General features: G+C 39.2%; 1 protein-coding gene across 1 annotated transcript in view; it reads left to right on the top strand.

The window, feature by feature from the left end:
- Positions 1 to 5,033: 5,033 nt before the first annotated feature.
- The window catches only part of CD247 (CD247 molecule), a 47,366-nt gene continuing 32,634 nt past the window's right edge, over positions 5,034 to 19,765 (top strand). The window contains exons 1-2 of the mRNA XM_053971187.1: positions 5,034 to 5,277; positions 5,339 to 5,454. Of these exons, the coding sequence (XP_053827162.1) occupies positions 5,117 to 5,277; positions 5,339 to 5,454 (277 nt within the window). The 5' untranslated portion in view covers positions 5,034 to 5,116. The remainder of the gene's footprint in view (positions 5,278 to 5,338; positions 5,455 to 19,765) is intronic.

The raw sequence follows: 19,765 nt of genomic DNA, 5'->3' as shown, positions 1-19,765 counted from the left end.
ATTTTCTTCTCTAGCTCTTACTAGCCTACATTAAAAAGCCTCAAAAATTCCCCATTACTATTTGCTTCTGATTCGTGCCGCTGCTAGGCTTAGTTTTGCATAGAATTTCTCCAGTTTAAGCAAAAGAGATGCCACATTTCTGGTGGTGGGCCCAACAGCTGCTGTGGGGCTTGTGGAAAGAGGAGAGTCTCTCCCTTGACCTCAGTAGTATTGTCAGTGTATCCACACAGGTCTAGAACCACTTAATGTTATTTTTGCTACTGTCACTGACTCAGATTGTAAATTTACTTTGCATCATTACTCTTCCCTTCCCCTTAGATGTAAAAATGTAGATACCAGTTTGTAGCACTCCTGTAAAATACTTGCAAGCTCATCTTAATACCCTTAGATGACAGGAATGCTTTATTTGAAGAATAAGATGACTTGGTTTTAATCTGTGAGTAATTAATTTTAAGGCTTTTAAAATAAATCTGTGATTTGCTACAAGCACAGAGTAACTTGACAAAACCAAACAGAGGGTTTGTGTGTGCAAAGGGGGAGAAAGAGACAGTGTCAAGAAATAGTATGTAATTGCATTTCTAAGCATGTATATTTATGTGAAAACACTGAAGATAATTTGTGATTCTATAATGTTTTTATGTCAGTGAAACCTGTTAAACATCTTCCAGTGTTAACAAGTAAATGGTTCTAGATTGAAAGGTGGCAATTGTTTAGAGATAAGAAAAAGAAATAGTTGCACAAACCCTGCATTATATGATTAGAAGAACATTGCACACTAATATCCTGTTGTCTTTTAGCAAAAAAACAGTTGCCTAATCAAGCATAAATTGGATTTTTGATTTGTTTTAAATGCTTAATTGAATTTCAGTTAATTTAATTAAGTTTTTCCTCAGGTGAGCATTTGAAACATGCAGAAGAGGTGTGTGTTAGGGGTAAAGAAGGGAGGAGAATAAAGGAAAAGATGATACTACCACAGAACTTAAAATGTGGCTTCACTGTATCTTTATATTTATAAAAGGCATAACCTGATAAGTCATATTCTATACAGCCATGCAAGAAAATACTGAAGGTGTTCTATAATTAAAAAGAGCATTTCAAGGATATGTGTAGTGATAAAGTCACAGAACTTTTCTACACAGGCTGCAATGTAACTGGGGAAATTCACCTGCAATTAACAGGGCTGTTGATGATGCCAGAGAGAGTAGCTTGAGTACCCCAAAAGAAAAGAAGCACTGTTCCTCCTCCTTAAAATATGACATAAGCAGTGGTCTCTTGAGTACATTAACAACAACAAAATCCAGAGCAGATCATAACGGTGTCACTGGGGAGGGAAAAATTGGATATTACAGATTCAGTAGTCTCAAAATTGAGCATTCAAAGAGGATGCATTTTAACTTTCTCCTAACAACTCCTTTATAGGTTTCCACAAACCCTGTCTTACTAAAGATTTTTAAGACTGTAGCAGGAAAAAGGAAACTGCCAGTCACAAAAATCCCTGAAATAAGAAATAGAAATGTTTTTGCATCATATCAGGGCCTGTTTATAATCTCCTGTAGGAAACATGCACTCCTGGCCATATTTGTCTTTGTGGTCCTGCACAGGTGTTCCTTTTTATGTTTGGGTTTTTTTTTTCTTGTTGCACGTGTCAGGGTTTTTATTTGCTCGATGCAGCTGCAAGGAGTAGTGACAGTCAGGTGGGTTTTCCTTGGAAAAGCAGTCTTTTCATACACAAAAGGGAGCAGTTGTAGAAAAAGCAACTCCTTCTGTCTCTCTGTTGGGAGCCGCAAAGCAAGACCTGTAGTTAGACTCTGTCTTCTTTCCAGCTCTCCATTTGCTGGCAAAAGTGCAGGGCAGGGACTAATCCTCTTGGAATGCAGCCATTACCACTAAATAAGTATTAATTGCTGCATTCCAAGGGGATTAGCACAGTTGAACCCAATTATAGCAAATCGAAGCTGCACTGTAAGGCACTACAGTGCATTGAGATGCAGTGAAGCAGTGTAGGACTGTCAGTCTCCAACATTTTATCAATAAAAATTGTGGGCTTACACGTTATAAACAGCAGCCTATTTCTTTTTCAGTGTCTTGGTCTGAATGGCATGCCTGGCTGGAAGCTACAGCTTGCTCACCAGTGAAAATAGTTGCTTTTTTTAAACACCCATTATCTTTGTGTGAACATCTCAGAAACGTTTTTAATACTTGTTGAGTTAATTATGGCGCTGCAAGCATCACTCCCTGCTGGACCAGGGGCAAGGCTCTGCAGTCTGTCTGGATTCTCACATCTCTGAAGTCAGCCAGCTCTTCCATCAGGTGATGTAGGAATTAATTTTGCCTGCTAGTGTTAACTGTATCAAATAGGTTTAGGAGAGCTCCTGATAACCGACCTGTTCTCAATCCCAGCAGTCTGCAGTGATGATTACAGGCATATCTCTGTGGTAGCAATACAGGAGCCAGAGGGCAGTGTGTAGTTATATATATTTTTTTAATCCTCAGCTTGACTGTGGTGTGGGTTTGTTTTTTTTTTTTTTTTTTTAGTTTTCATTTATTTCCTGTTAAAACTGCAAACCCTGCTGCTTTTTTTTTTATATGGTACAGTCAAAGCATAACCAGTAAGTGTGAAAAGGGAATGCTTCTGGGAATGAATCAGCCCCTTGCATTAGAGCTGTTCCAGGATTTTTTGTGTCCAGAGAAAGGATGGCATATGGATGCACAGAACCAGTTGAATGTAGGCCTTAACTATTTTATGAAAGATCTTATCCTTACGGATAATGAGCTGCACCTTAACCAGCATTAAACACACTGAGTTGTACTTGGGGACCACTTCAGTTCCCTGACCCATTCTGTTTCAAGAACCACAGATCAAATATTGCAGTCTTCCCAGTGCAGGTAATTCTTGAAAATGTACTTTCCTCCACCCATATGTTTAGATGAAGAGTCAAGTTTAGCTGAGAGCTTTTCTTAACACAGCAGGAAGGGTTTTATATTTCCGCTGTGGCCTTGTCTGTATTGAGAAAAATTGCTGCTGGTTCAGCTGAATGAGGGTTGGCATTCATTTCTAGTCCAGGGTTAACAAAGTCCTTACAATGTGACTGAAGTGAGTAAAATGAAACATCAGTATGGTTTAAACTGTTGGTAGAAGTGTATTTGCAAGATTGACCAATGCACAATGTGGGCAGGAAGTGCTGAAGTTTTTACAGTGCTGCGTAGCTCCTGGAGATGCAAAGACTGGAAAGGCTGAAAAGAAGGTGACACTCTAAGCAAACCATCCCTCATGGTAGAATCGCAAACCTTATGAACACTGAAAAACTTTTTCCTAGAGAGGAGACCACTTCCCCTTTATCTTTTCCTCTACTGCTTGTCTGCATGTGATTTGCATCTCTCCCATGCCATGCTTGTTGTGAGAATAATTCACAATACAAGCATGAGTACTCTTCTGTATACTTTGATTATATTTGGATAATGATAAGCTTGCCTTAGTTCAAAAGCTGAGGGATGGGGAGGTGGGAATTTCTAGGGGCACTGTCATGCAAAGCCTTTTTCTGACTCTACCCACACTTCCAAATGAAGTCCATATACTCAATTTCTCTGACCTTTCCCTATCTAGACATCAAAACACACTGGCCCAACCGCTGTTCTCCCAGTGTGCCTACTGTTGCTATTAATCTCTCTTTCTTACACAGCTCTTCATTTCTTTTCCTTACCTTTGGCCTCAGCTCTTTATTCAAAGTGATAATTTGCTGGCTTTCTGCCGGAGGGAGAAGCTATGATCAATAACAGGAGGAGACAGAGGTCAGTGGAATAGTGATGAGCAGTGCCATCTGCTTCTCTGGAAACACTGTTACCCAAAAATATCAATAACTAGGATGATATTTCAGCTTTTGGATAAGGCATCAGTGAGATTGAGGCAGCCAGCAGTGAGAGCACAGGTCTTTTTTCTGCTCACTAATTCCTTGTTTCAGCCAATCTTCTGTCACACAGAGATGTGGACAGAAAGGGCTTTATCCAGCTTGCACTGGAATATAGAGCATGTACCTGAGCACAGCCATTTCTGGGGCTAATGACACCTCGTTCAGGTTCAGTGCATGGCAGCTCTCCTGGGCTGTGCTCTGCTCTGGGTCAGAGCCCATCTCCAGCCTTTCCTCGGAGCTTTAGGGGTTGAAGAGCCACAAAGAAAACCTTCCCGAGGGCTGGGAGAGAGCAGAGACTCAGCAGCACTGCCTGGTTATCACAGAAGGGTATGCTGCACTCTAACACCTGGTGCTAGACTACTACTAGTGTCTAGTACTTTTGGTATTGACTGGCACAATATATAATGATTCAATTAAAGGAAAAGACAGTTTTATCCATGTATTAGCTTTAATTACTCCAGACAGCAAGGTGATTAATTTCTTCCAGGAACTTCAATTTACTTTGCCTTCAAAAGCCTTACTTTTTGCGAGCACAATATCTTTCATCCCACCATACTATAGGGAAATTTTTATCATCTGTTTCTGTGCCTCCTGGGGATGCACATTCCTCTTTCTTTTCTAAGAATTAGAGACAGGAGAAAAAAAAAATATGCATTGAGATGCTTGTACTTCCTCCCAGCCTAAGCTCTGATCCTCAAGTGCATTATTAGTATTACTGTTGTAAACATTAAACATTCAGTGATCAGTCGAGCCAGATGTATTTTGATGGGAGTGAGGCTGAGCTTTAAGCCATTAGGTTTATCTAAGCTATGTTTTCAAGCTTTTCTAATTCACAGTTGTCTAAAATGAACTTTCTTTTATTAATAAAAAAATGAAAATTTTTATTTGCCCGCATTTAAAAAAGCACAATAATGTGAGATTTCTTATAAAGTGGACATTAGAAATGAGTTTTATATCGTTATGAGTTTAGACAACTATATTGTTCAAAAGTGACTATAACTTAGAGTTTTAAATTTCTATTTATGCCCTGTGCTGCACATTGGGAATAATTGCATAAGCCCCTTTTTGAAGTCAGGTCAAATTTGATACCAGAAACAGAGACCAGCAGCCGCTGAGTGGGGATGATCTAGGAACCATGAGACAAAGTGGGGAAAAAAAAAAAAAAAAAAGCCCAACTCACAGAAAACCATCTTGCAGATAGGAAAAGGATGAATAACAAAGGAAACCCCAAACGTGAGAAGGCAAACCCCAGCCCTCACTCAGAGGCTGTGAAGGCAGAGGAAGCCGGCAGGTGGACTCCGAAAGCCCTCATAGGAGGTGAGCCTCTTCCTGTGGCGGCCACACGCCAGCACAGCCCGTGGAGGAGCCTCCTCTTCTTCTTCTTCTTCTTCTTCTTCTTCTTCTTCTTCTTCTTCTTCTTCTTCTTCTTCTTTTTCTTCTTCTCCTCTCCTGTGGCCTCCTGTCCCCAGGACTGTCCAGCCTGGCAAGATGAAGTGGAGGAGGATCGCCATCCTTGCCACCCTGCAGGCACAGCTCCCAGCCACAGGTAAAGGCAGCCTTTGGGTTTGCGAGGGGTTCTCGTAAAGCTCTTTTGAGGAAAGGGCGCGACGTCTCTGTGGTGGATTCACCACCATTTTGGTAGCAGGAGGGCGTCTGTGTGAGCGCCTCAGCCATGCCTGTCCCCCTGTGAAGGAGGAGCAGGACCTGCTGTGTTGAGCCAGCCTGGGATAAAGAGCCCCTCTGGAAGGATGGGATGAGGGGCCCTTCTCCTGCTGGAGCGATGCCACAGCTGAACAGTAACTAAACAAAGCTCTCAGCCCTCACCTGGGCCGCTTTCCCTGCGATTTCAGAGGGGAGATTTGAGGCAGTGATGGAAAAATTGTCACTTGAAGTAAGCTGCATGGGAGAGGCTTCTCATGGGGTTGGGCTGCAGGTTTGTGGCACACAGCAGAGCTGGCAGGCGGGAAATGGGGCACAGGGGGTGACAAAAGGGCAGGGCCCTTCCCCTCACATCCCTGCCTTCGTGCTCCTCTCCACCAGACCCAGCACAAAATGAAGCCATTTCTTCCTTTGTGTTATTTATTTGTGTGGTGCACAGGCCGGCCCTGCCTGGGCACCGAGCGGAGCAGCTGCAGTGTGCACAGATCTTCCAAGGTCACGTTAAGTTTGAGAAGGAGGAATTTACTTTTTAGGAGCATAGTAGATGTAAAGGGCAACAAAATTTACATCTGGAAAAGGCCTCAGGTGAGGCCTGAATGTGCCATAGGCCACATCTGAGCTTGCATTAAAGCCAAATCCTCCGGAAGGCTTCCCCCCTCAGTGTACACCCTGGCTGTACTTAAATCCAGCAGCCTCAAGAGCTTGGGTGACATTTTATTGGAAAGTTTTCTGGGGATGAGAGGAGGGTTTTGCAGCTGCTTTCCAATGCTGTGGAACCAGTCCTGGTGACTTGTGAGGTTTTTCTTTCAGGAGAATTTTGAGGAAGGTTTTATGCTCTCTGGCAGGCCATGATTTGTGTTTGTCCTCCCTTCAACCCTTGTGGCCTCTGTCCCTTTCTGATGCCCAGATATGATCCTGTACTTAAGTATACTTCTCATATTTTGTGCCTTGCTCTGTATCCACAGATGCATGTTAAGCTACAAAAGTATGGAAGTTACTTTAGGTCAAAATCCATCTGCAAAACCATCTTTTTATATTTTCTCCCTTTTAACCTATTACACAGTGTCTGTAGTTCAGGCTCCTATTTGTGCATTTTCAGGAGAAAACTTTGAAAAATATGTAATGCAGTTTGCAGAGGTCTTTGGTGCAAAGCTCTTGGGGTATTCACACTCACAAAGAATAAATGGTTCAAGTTTTGAACCGGATACTGTTGTTACTGATTTGGAGGTGGCTGCCTGTGGATTTCATGGGAAGTATTTTTGATCGGATATCTGTAATAGTTTGAAGTATAGCAGCATTTAGCCTAAGAGTGTAGGTAAAATAGAAGAAATATCCATCAAAACTTGTGGAATTGTTGCCACATTATGGGTACAGAATAGACAAAAATGAAAATGTAAGATCTGTCATGAATTTAATTCAACGATGAGACCAAACAGTTGGGTTTTTTCAGCTCAGAGCTGTGAGCAGGAAGATTTTTCTGCTGCCTGGAGTGTTTTCAAGTTTTCGTAGAGATGACTTCTAGAAGGAGTTCTGGGGAAATGAACTTTTAATTTTTTTCATGAAACAAGCTCAGACAGATTCAGTACAGATTCAGTAAGCTGCATACCTCCTCACAGTGAGTTAATTCCACTTCACTATAAAGTGTGCTTATTCTTTAAAAGGGCAGCTGAAAGATGCCACCAAGATTAGCACTGAGGAACTTGCAAAGCTTTTCTTTTTGATCTTTGAGTTCTGAAGTAAATATATCAAGCGTGAGGAAAAAATGTTTTCAAGTAATTCTAGAGATGGGCCATGAATTCTGATGCAGACTTTGAATTTATTGACGCCAGACCACAGATTTCAGAGTGCTCAAATTTGGCCTTTTAGCAATTACAGAGGGAAGGCATCTCACATTTTCAAATACACATTTATATATATATATATACAGGTTTAATTATCTTCATTTCCCCTCTTCAAAGGCACAGAAGTGTACATCTGGAAATCTAGCTGTGGTCGTCCTATAACCCCTCTGTTTAAAAGTCCATGAAAAGTAATAATTTTAATTATGAGCAGATTACTTTGTTAATCATGTTGTTTGTTGAGACAAGAATATTGGAAGACTTGTACCTGAATATCACAACTAAAATGGCAAAAACCTTTATACATTTGACACAGCTTTTGCTCTGAAGTATGACAGGCTTTGGTAGCAATAAAATAGTCCTGTGGGCAACACTGTAGAGTTGCCCCCCTATTTTCTTTTAAGGGTGATGAGATGATGCTTTGATTTATACAAACACATGCCACACGCGTGTATGTAAATGTACGTGCAAGAATTTAAGAACAGCCCTCCCCTTTTCTACATGTCTTTACAGAGTCACTTTTCTCAGAATTGTCTGCTTAATGGAACTGGACAGTGCCCTGTTTTTAGCTAACTCTGTGGAAACTACAGCAATGTTGGTCTTTACCAGATGTTACTTGCACAACTCATTTCCACACTGTTGTTCTGCTCTGCATATCTCTATCTCCTGCCATTGGGTTGCCATGATGCCATCAGCCTTTTTTTAGTCAATTCAGGGACAGGTAATAGGTCTTAACATTAATTCTTTTCTTCCCTCTCATCAGATGATTTATCTGCTCTGCAAACGACAAGATTTGTAAACCAGGAGTTGTTTACAAGCTTGTCTGAGGAATCCAAACCAGTAAATTCAGATTTTTTTGATACCATCCCCATGTCCTTATGCACTGTCTTAAGTTCTCAGAGCTGTGTTCTTGTAACACCTGGGGGGGGGAAAATTTAAAGGTTTAATTTTACATGTTTTATTTCTTTTATTTCTCCTGCCTGTTCGCAATGCTTCATTAATAATTCATGGAGAAAACCCTATGAACTGGCAGAATGGAACAAAATGTAGGCAGTGTAGCCTTTCTTTGTAAAGGGACATTTGCTGAGCCCTTGCAGTGCTATGTTCAATTCTGTAATGCTTGTTACAGAGTAAGTGCTTTCTAGCTCAGCCCTTCCAAGCAGAATTCCTAATCAGTGAAGTAACAAATTAATGATCACATTCCTTTTTGGTTTTTATGTGCGCTAGATGGGAAGGATATACAAAATACAGAAGGCTATCTGCAAAATATATTTATATTTTTCCTCTGTATGTCCTTCTTAAGTAAGACCATGTGGATAAAAAGCTAATGTGGAGTTAAAAAAGGAGATTCACTAGCAGCTTAAGGGGACAAGAATTTGATGTGTAAATGAATGTTTATGTGAGGAATGTTTTTGACAGCCATTTTCTGTTGTTCACGCAGACTTTGAATGGTGACTAGCATGAGAAGTAAATTTTTAATTTTTTTTTCCTTGCATATTTCCATTAGGAAATATGGGTTATTTCCTAACTCTTTCCAAATTCTAACCAAACTCTCTTTTAAAAAGAAAGAAAAAATACTTTTTTTTGCACAATTGCAGACAACCATCGACTCCTCCTCCCCTTTTCCAACTAATCCTCTATTTGAGTGTCTGTATTGTACGTAGAAATGTAAGATGCATCAGCCATTCTGGTAAGAAAATAGAGAATATTTTTAGATGGCATGAATGGAAGATGCAACTTCTTAAAAATACTTAAAATGTGTATTCTGCTAAAGGTATCTACTTTCTCCGTGTGCATGTTAAACTCGTAAACATATTGTTGACTTTTCACTTTTCTGCTGACTTTGGTCAACAGATAAATTTAAGTTTCACCACTGATTTTTTTTTGATGCTAAGAGAACAATTTATGCTATTCTAGAGTCTGTGAGAAGATGAAATTTTACATATTTTTCTGATTTGTGGTGTTGTGTAAGGTAATATTTTGAGACTGGGACTGAATATTATTTTCTTAATTAACTTAAGCTCTGGTCCTTTAAGTATACAGTAATTTTAGCTTTTAAAGTATGTCAGTCCAAAGCAATTTTTTTTCAGGAAAGCAATGAAAACATTTATCTCCACTCTGTCCTTTGATTTATAACTTCAAATATAACAGATAAAATGTGCAGGCAAACGAAAATCTTAGTTTGCAGTTCTTCGATCCATTCACCCAAACACACAAGCCTTGGAAATTAGCAAAATGCTTGTGTTCAGCCCCAAACAGTGTGTGCATTCATCTTTGTGGAAGTTAGACTTTTTCCAGTCCTTTGCCAATATAACTATAAAAAACAGAAGTAGAAACCAGCTAGTTTCCCAGCCTCAGAGGTCACAAGCACTGGTGAGTGCAAGTTCTGCTTAAGTGATAGAAGCCACCTCAGTTTTTGAACCAGGTAGATTGGAAATATTTTAAGTCCTACAAGTTCCCTAGGAATAAGCTATCAAGCTTTGGAAGCCCATTGTGTATTTTCTTCTCCATCCTTTGTTATGTATCTGTTAATTCTTACAAGAACAGCAGCTCTGGAGCTTTCCATCTTCCTGTGCTTTTGGTATGTGACTGTATGTTAAACATGTGCTTGTGGAGCCTGATGAAATGCTTGTACTGTCTGGCCTATTTCTTTTGTGAGATGTATCTGTAGTGAAAACTTCACCTTTATCCTGACTCTTTCTGAGTAGCAAACCATTCTTTTCAGTTTGATGTATTTTTTAAGTGAAGGAGAAGCCATAATGATAACGCAACTCTCTGAAAACTCAGATAATGCGGAGGTGAAATATATACCGAATTAGAATTCAATGGAAGCTGACAGGGGAAAATGATTGGAAAATTTTCAACAAATGATAGAAGAAATGGCAGAAGAACACACTGAATAAGTCTAGAGGGTGGCCAGTTGTCAATACTTGTGGGCTATTTTGTTTTGTATAGTTTTCTTAGGAAATCTCACAGTATATGATTTACCTACAAGTCAACCTGCTGTCTTAGGTGAAAATCTCAACTTTCACCTCAAATAAAATTTTCTAGTTTCCTGGTAATGTTTTCTAGCTTGTAAATTAACCTTGAAATGCAAGACTGCATGGCTCCAGAAAAAAATAAAAGAGAAAACTAGCTATATAATTTGTCACTTCTAATTTTTTTTTTTTTGAGGCAATTGCTATTTTTGGGGGGGCGATAGCATGCTGCAATGCTCATGGTTGCAAATACTAAAAATAGTTTCCTTGTCAAAAAGAAAAGCACATGAAACCTTTTGACCCAGAGAACACTTAGAGCAGCTTTCCTAAGACCCCTCCAAGTTTGTATAATAAAAATGAATTAATAGATTTTATTATTTGCATCAGAGAAATGGTCTGAAGCACTTTTCGAATGGGATAAGATGCAATACCCAGGAAATTAATGAGGGAATACTAATTTGAGTGGTGTTTTACTTCAAGTAAGTGTACCCTGGCCATTGAATAAAGACTAATCTAACTAAAAACCCCTTTTTCCTGGTTGTTCATCCAAAATCATAATGAGTTTCTTCCAGACAAGAGCATGGGTGTTTTGCATTCATTTCACTTAGAGTGTTGCTGTCATCTGCGTGACAGCCAAACGTGAAATAAACTGAGCCAAATATTTATAAAAACACTTCCCAGATATTTAACGCATCAGCGTGTGTTGTAAATTCATTCCAATTCCCCATGGTGTGCATCTTCTCACAAAGCAAACTGAGGCTTGGGGAAAGAGAACAGAAAAATCTCCAGGTGGTGACCACTGGATTGATGGGAGCAAATCGAGGCTTATTGTGTGAGCATGTGGATTGTGGAGCAGGGCTCAAACTAATGAGGTACTTTGTTTTCAAAATATTTATTTTTAATTAGTTCATGTAGAAATTCAGCTCAAACTAAAATTGAACATCCAGTATTTTACTTCTGAGCGGATCAATCTGAAGCAAGAGTTTGGTATAGTCTGACAATGTCACTTTTTAAATACTCTCACCAAACTCAGTTTCCTATTGGTGGAAATTGTGCATTCCTAGGTATCAAATGTTTGTTTTGTCACTCAGAAATAGCTGAAAATTTTAAATTATTACCTTAAAAAATATATATATATATAAACTGGATTCCCGAGCTGGGATCTTGCAGCTCACAATTAATTCAGCAGAATTTTAAACCTTTGCCAAGAAAAATTGTAGTGCGTATCGTATTATATTGAGTTGTGAAATAAAATTGCTATGACATCTGGTCATTTCTTCAGTTGCATATCAACAAGCTTCAGTCAGGGGACCCTGCATCAAGTCTTTGGGAACAGAAATTATTTCTGGTTTTATCCACTATGTATTGTTACAATTTGTGTAGTTTCCCATCCAGCCATGTGAAGCCAACTTCAGGAAAGGAAGCGTTACCGGAATTTGGAGTCCTCTCCCTCTCTTTCTCTCTCTCATGGACCTTTTTCTCTCCATGATGCAGATTTGCACAATGTCATCACTTTGGGCTTTAATGTAAGTAAAGTCATTTCAGCAGCACTTTGTGCAAGCATGCAGGTGCATTTCTGGAGATGGCAAAAATAGAGTAAGTCTTGCAGATTGGATTAATAATCATCCTCTAAGGGAAGGAAGATGGGATACAGACAGAGATTAATAATATATTGTTGGTATCTTGTAAAAAAAAAAAAACTCTACCTAAAGACAGTTTCTAAGAAGCAAACAAATAATTCTTGTGAATTACTACAAGAATAGCTGTTCCATTCCTAAAATGTCATCCATGTAGCAAATTAGTATCTTTGCGTAATTTTTGGAAGAATGCTGTTTAAATTCTACGTATTTCTTTCTAATGACTTGCTGCTAATGTTCAGGATTCATTTGTTGTTTTATGTTATTTTATGATTTGTTGCCTGGAGGTAAAATACCTGAGTTAGTGTCCAGAGGGGAACTCATTCTGAAAGTCTAAGTCATTATAGGCTAGAAACTCTTAAGGCAATTTGTAATAAAAATATTTTCAAGAAAAGTATATGGAGGCAGTGCTGTATGAAGTAATGTAAGTGTACATTTTTCTGTTTGATTTTTTTGTTATGACTTTTAATTTTCATATTTCTCAGGAAATGAAAAAACCTCTTGCTATAAATATTGGTTGAGCACTTAATAGTCTGTTGGAATTTGAAGAGATACAAATGCAATGCAACCAAAGTAACCTATATGATAATTAACTGGAGGTTTACACTAGGGAAGGATTTGATTTCATCTTTGTTTGCTACCTGCATTTTTTTTTCCTGCTTATTTGTCAGTCACAAAGGGGCTCCTAGTTCTTTCAGTTGCTTTCAGGACTTGTAAATTCTGTGCCTAAATTTTTCTGAGGAGTTTCTCTGATGAGTGATGTGGAAGAAGGAAATTAGTGAAAGCAAATGAGAAAACCTTTCAGAGAAGGGAAGGGGAATCATTATACCCCATCACCTGTTGCCTAATTTTTAACTTCTTGAAATGATTGATCTTTTAAATGTAAAACTGAGCATTCATATGTTATAAGCATAATTATAGCCAGCAAGCCAGAGAAGATAAACAAGGTTAACCCATCTGGATTTCAAGCAGAAGGTCAAACGCCCTTCCAGTTACTTTTAAAAATATATGCCAGAAAGGCTTTCTAGAATTTACCCTCTCAGAATATGCATTTAAAAAGGAAAGAAGAAAATATCTCTAAGATCTCTTGGATAAAATTAGTTTTAATTATGACTTCAGTAGGACCCATTCTCATTTTTATTGGAGCAGGGAGGTGGTGGAAGCTTTGCCTTGCCACACCCCGTGTTCTAGATGAGCAGAGTGGTGCAGGAGTGCTGATTCCCATGGCACAGAGCTGCATCCTGCTCCATCTGGGTCAGGCACAGATGGGTGGCTGTTCGCTGCGATGAGCTGTAAAATGCCCTCATTTGAAAGCCCAAGCCATCCCCAGTTTGGCAGATGGCCCGTTTTCTGCATCAGGCTCACTACAGTTTGCTGACAATCCGTATTTCTTTTTCTCCAGAAAACTATTCCTCGTTTTATTGGAAATAGCACAACATTGTCCGTTGTGGGTTTTTTTTTTTTTTCATTTCCAAAATGTGATCCATTCTGATCACATCTCCAAGTGTTTCTCCTTGACTCAAACATTTAAAAACCCCAAAATTCTCTCACAAAATTACTTCTTTCTAGAAGAAGCAGCTTTAATTTATCTTGTTTTGAATTCTCTCTTAAATTTCAGATGTCTCTAGTATTAATGTGAGCTAGGCAGAAGTATTATTTTCCCTCTCCTATTCAAGCAACTAAATTAATCTCACTTTTTCTAATAACTCAGATGGTATTTCACTACTTGACTCAAAACCCAGCTGCACTACAGTGCATTTGTTGCTGCTGTTAGCTATGTCTCTCCTGATGGAAAAGGAGCACTGCTTATTTTCAGGCTTGAGACAACTTTTTTTCTTCTTTTTATAACTCTCTTAAAGAAGTTACAGATATGAACCTTCAGCTCTATCTTGTGGTAACATCTTTTCCAAAGTGTTTTTCTCTGATTTTATCTTTCTCAGCTGCAAAGAAGTAGCTAACAAATTTGCCCCCTTTCTCTCTTGCTCTTCTTTTGACATCCTGAGCCAAATGTCTATTTTTTAGACATAATGGTTGTAGTAGAACAAATGTCAGGTTTAAAACAGAGCTTAAAGGGAAGCAATTTCTGCAAAACTTCAAAATACCTTAACACTTCCCCCCCCCCCCCGCCCCCTGTTTTCTATTAGGTTATTCAGAACCCTTCCAAAGTATTTTTGTGAGACACCAAAAAGTCAGTGAGCAATTTGTGTTCTACATTGGGAAGAGGGAAATGCAGATTCAGCTCTTTATTCTGATTTATTTGGAGCAGGAGCTTGAATGGGGCTCCCACAAGCTAAGCCATTTGAGAGACTCTTGCTGATTTTGGTGAGAAATTCTAACAGAGTCTAGAAAAATTCCTTGGTTAATGGGTCATCAGAATTTGTTCCTGATGAACTTGACAAACCTATTTTAAAAAATCTCAAGCTCAGTTGTAATATTTTACAGAATCAGTTTAATCCTTTGCAGTCAATTAACGGGGTAGGTGTCTCCAAGAGTTTTCCCATCCACTCTGGCAAAAATTGTTGTGCTCTGCTTAGTGGCAACTGTATTCCAGCACAACCAGGATCACTGAGCAGGTTCCTGTGTGAGAGACTCTGCAAAATGGTGCACAGAGGTGGGGCTGTCCCCTCATGCCTGGGTATATAAAAATAGCATTATAATAGCATTAACATGAAGACTGATAATATATGATTTTATATGGATGGTTCTGCCAGTGCTGAAATCACATGAAATTATACAGGACTGAAGGATTTAGAAGGTGGCTAACAAATCTTAAAGGTATGCAGGGATCTGAGGGATTCAGCAACACCAAATTTGATCAGCAAAGGCAATCTAAGAAAGCCTAGCACATGTGCTGACCTTTCCTGAACAGAAGGATTATCTGGAGGGCTTCAGTTACTTGAAAAGATCTGGCAATCAGTATTACCTCTAGATGTGCTGTGACTGTAATGTGGGCATGGTAATTAATTTCTGTCAAACTTTCCCCTCCTAATTAGTTCATGTCAGTGTTCTAGTAAGTGCCACTTATTTAAACATAGCTAATTTAAAGCTCATTTGGCTATCTTGCTTAGGCAGCTGCCCAATGGTGTTAGCAGGAGTTTTACTTCAGACAAACTGCTTGGGCATTTACCCAGCTGCTCAGCCAGACTTTTGCAGCTCACACAAAGGTCAGCGCTGAAGGAAAGGTGCTGTTATCAGATAGTTGAAAACCAATTTAGTGATGCTTTTTGTGAGCTGCTGCCACCTCCATAAAGACTGCAATATATGCCAACCAATTGGAAAGGAGAAAGTTTCTCATTCTGTGCCTTTGGCTTCGGTGGGGCCTTCACCTCTTTTGAAGCTTTAGGGTCACACTATAATAAAAACAGGATAGTGTTCAGCCTCATCCATAGATAGAAGGTATCTTATGCACAAGGAAATGAGTGCCTATAAGTAGTCATGTTATCTAGTATTTATTTGTCAATTTGCATGTATAAATGATTATACAAAGCAGTTTTAATGACATCTGCAGTTAAAGAAGATATAATTCTTAAAGCAATTTTGATTTGAGGTTTTCATCTTTAACTCCTCATTATCTTGTTTTGTTGTAGTTCTGATTATTTTGAAAGTATCTTCTGGTGCTTTTTAATCCATCTGATTAGGAAGATAGCTATTAAGATACTGAGAAAAATCAATATGAATGAAATGTAACATTTTTAAATCGGGCAGTTTGAACTTTGGAATCTTTTTTAAGGATTTGTAGAGAATTCTGACAATTCCAATCATCCCCAATGGTCTTTCTCCCCTTAATGAAACAGTGCTGGTTTTTAGATAAAGCAAGAAAATAGAAAAATGGGGTTGCAGGTTTTGTACTTTCACTTGTAGTTGATGATTTACTCTGCAACCTTTAGAAATCCACTGGAATGTGTGTAGGCTTTCCAATAAACTGGAACTGGATCGATAAATTCCAGCTTAATCAAAATGGCCCACACTTTGGCTTTTTTTTTGTTAACTGTGCATTACTTATCTGATTGTCAGTACCCAAAGAACACTTAGAAAGTGTTAACAGACGTGGTCCTGAAGACTATAATGGTACTTTAGAATTCGATTAATCAACACAGAGGTTTATTTGTCTATTTCATGTTGGTGTTTTGAAAGCTGAGATCTATCAAGCATCCTTTGGATCCTCCAGAGCAATGTGCTATATATATATATATATATATATATATATATATATGAAATTAAATAAGAAAATTATATATAGGAAATTTAAAGAGTTCCTGCATCTAATTTGCTGCTACATTCACACACACAGTGACATGTCCTGCTTATGGGACTGCCTTTAGTTGCCTTGAGAAAACAGCCAACTTTTTTCCCTTCCCACTCTTTAAAAAGCCTTTGTAATTCAAAACTCAATTGAACTGATGAGAGTAAAAAGTAGAATAAAGATCAAGAAAATAAAGATTAGTTATGGGCATGCTGTTAGTCTTCCTCACGTGGTGATAGAGAGGAAAAAAATAATGTCTGTGTGTTATTTCACAGATACAAAGAAGCTGGAGCTCTTTAGGAAATGTGCTTGAGAGCTGAAGAACATTTATTGCTCTCCACACAACACATGCATCTGTCACAGCTCTTAACGTGATGGTGTTTAGCCTGGTTGGCAACCAAGTGTTGTTGTTTAGAGACAGGGATCACAAAAATACAAACCCAATTATTCGAGCTGCCTACTGCTTACTCCTGCAGGAGCATCTGTGTTAAGACCTGATGATTGTAATGTCTAAATACCTCATTTGGGCTAATTAAAATGTGATATTTTGGATGGGAGTAGTTCTTGCTGTTGCAGCGGATGTTGAAGCTCAGCTCTCAGCTGCCTGCTTTCCTCCCCCTGCATGCTGCTTTCCTCTCAGGGAGTTCCTGGCTGCCGAGGATTTGCCCTGTGCATTAACTATTAACCAGGCATCAAGGCAAGGTCCTCCTTTGGGGATTGGCTGCAGTTTATTTGCTCAGAGTGTGTAGAGCTCTGTTGCCTCAGGCACCAAACAGAGCACCTCGGTCTTGAACTCGCTGGTCTGGGGCTGCTGAGGAGTGAAGTCGCCTGCGGGGAGCTGTATTTCTGCAGAGCTCTTGTTCTGCCTGCTTTGCCTTATCCAGGGTAATACCTGTATCGGGGCTGGGAAAATGCTCCATGCCTGGCACTTGCCTATTTTTTGTGTCATGCGTGTGAACCAGACAGGCGTGAGTTTGAAAGCTACTTCAGGGTTTTTTCCCCCCAAGCCTTTCAGTCTTGGTGTCTTGAGCTGAGAAGGAAAAGTGTGAAATATTTGGTGATAGAGCCCTTAAGCCAAGTGGCACTTTGAATGGAGTTTACATATAATTAGTCAAAACATTGCCTCTTCAACATCTGTATGGAGCATGTAAAAGAAGACTCACTTGAGTATTCATGCAGGGGATGATTGCTGCCTAAAATATACTGGGGGACAGAAGATTAAATGAAAATGAGAATACATGTTATTAAAAAAAAAAAAAAAAAAAAAAAGCAGCTATAAACTGATTGCTGAATTACCTCAGGAGGACCAGAAGAAGGATTCATACCATCCAAATAGCTTTGGCACAGGAGTCAAAAGTAAGGAGGCAAAGTTTGCCAGGGAGACCTTGCTCAGTCCTAATTGGTTCTAATTGACGCATTTGAGAGGTGCATAAGAAGAGCAATGTTTGATAAATCCCATTACAGACGTATTTATGTTAATTTAATGGCTAAGTTCACATGTGCTCTTTGGTGTATCAGCATGAAAATGTGTTCCATGTCTATTATCAAACCATTTTTAAATGTAGATTTCACGAGGATCAAAGATGATCTTTACTATTTGTTTGCTGCAGCCTGCAGACATATTAAAATTACAAAATCTATTGATCACCTTTCATCTTTTATCAGATAAACAGCAGTTTTCTGTGAGTAAGTGAAGTTCTACTGTTAGATACATTCAGCCCAAGGTGGAGGGAATAATATTTTCTCAGCAGGTGCCAGAAATAATGGAATATTTTGGTTTTAAAGCTCAGCATTACTGTTTCAGAGACAATGAGAGCTATTGCTGCTGGGACCTCCTCTGTTTCTCTCCTACTTCTTCCCTTTTTACTACCTGGATTTTGTGTTTTATAATCAAATGGTGTGGCTGTGTCATCCTAGTTATTTACCTCCCCACCATCTGAGATTTATTATCATTTCTGTAATAGTAAATGGTTTGAAAAATGCAAACAGAAGTTGGGAAATCCAGAAATGTGAATTCATAAATATCTTGTTAATTTTCATTCTGTTTGTCTTTCTCTGACCATACTATGTGTATATCCCTGGATGTTCTCCTACACACACAGTTCCTGTATAAGCAAAAAAGGCTCTGTGTGTGTGCCTGTCATCTTTTAGAATTACATTATTGGAACTTTAGGGCTGGCAAATTTTCTGTCTTTAAAATACTGGATTTGTTGAACGACAGGAGTAACACCTTTGATATTATCTGAGAGATGTATAACCTCCCTGCTGCAAGAAAGATTTGGTTAAAACTGCTGCTGCTTCAAGAGAATTTAAAACTGTGAGTGGAGAAAGGAATAGTACTGATACTTTTAATGGAATTGTGAGACACAAGTTGTTTTTTTCCCCCCTGTGTAATCCTTTCATATAGAGGGTCTCTGAACTGTCAGCAGTGCAGGAAGAGCAATGGTTGTTGCAACTAAGTTTAAAGAAAGGGTTTTTCAGCAGCTTTCTTGCTTGGGTTCATCAAACAATGATGGACATGAATATGTTTAATTCCTGAATTTTTGTTGCTGATGACCTTCTTAGCCAGCTTACAGGTGTGAACATAATGCAGTACTGCGACATGAAGGTTCTAAAATTTACATCAAGCTCCAGATTTCTGAATAAGGGGTCTGAAGCTTCTGGCATGGCAGTAACTGCCTGCACAGTTACCATTAAAAACAGACAGCTTGCCTGTTGAACTCGAAATTTAAGAAAGAACATAATGTTTTATTTAGATTCTTCTTCAATAAAATATCTGAGTTCATGACAGGAGATACCTAGAGAGCTGATCATAGCCATGGCAGTTCTGTCAGCTCCAGAAAGGTATTGATGGCTTGTTCTCTTAGGGGAGAAATAAGTCAAGAGAGCAAACCATTAAACCAGCACCATACATCTAGGTGGCTGTGTGTATGAGAATGAGACATGTTGCAGTGCAAGGAGCAAACAAGTCTAAGTGTCTGTGCCCTCTCATGAAGGAAGAGTAGGGGTGATGCTCTGCTATAAGGAAATATACCTTTGATGTGTTTTTTCTGGTCAGTAAGGCCTGTTGATGTTGTTTATCCCAAGGTGTAGGTCATTGCCACGGTCACGTTCCTTCTTCTCCAGGAGAACCACTGCTGGTGGATGAGGTGTGTGGACTCATGGAAGGACAGAGGCCTCAGTGCCCTGTTCAATATGTGAGATGTCACCTCCATGCCCAGCATCGTGCATCAAAAAGTAGCTGTGTGAGTGCTGAAGGTAGTCTAGGTTGGCTGCACCAGACTTTTGGCCCCTATCAGCAGCTCAGCAGGTATCAGTGTTGCAGTATGAATGGAACATCTTTTAAAAGCCATAAATGGACTCTTGTGAAAGCAGACAGAGAGAAGCCATGGTGCAAATTAGTCAAGCCATGCTAAAATTAGCTTCTTGATAGTTGATATTACAGTGAGTCTAACACGTTTTGGTCTTGCAAGGCAGACAGAACTGTGATTTGTGTCTTTAC

This window comes from Vidua macroura, chromosome 2 (assembly GCF_024509145.1).
Source record: "Vidua macroura isolate BioBank_ID:100142 chromosome 2, ASM2450914v1, whole genome shotgun sequence".
NCBI classification, from domain to species: Eukaryota; Metazoa; Chordata; class Aves; order Passeriformes; family Viduidae; genus Vidua; species Vidua macroura.
This window is presented reverse-complemented; position numbering and strand designations above follow the sequence as displayed.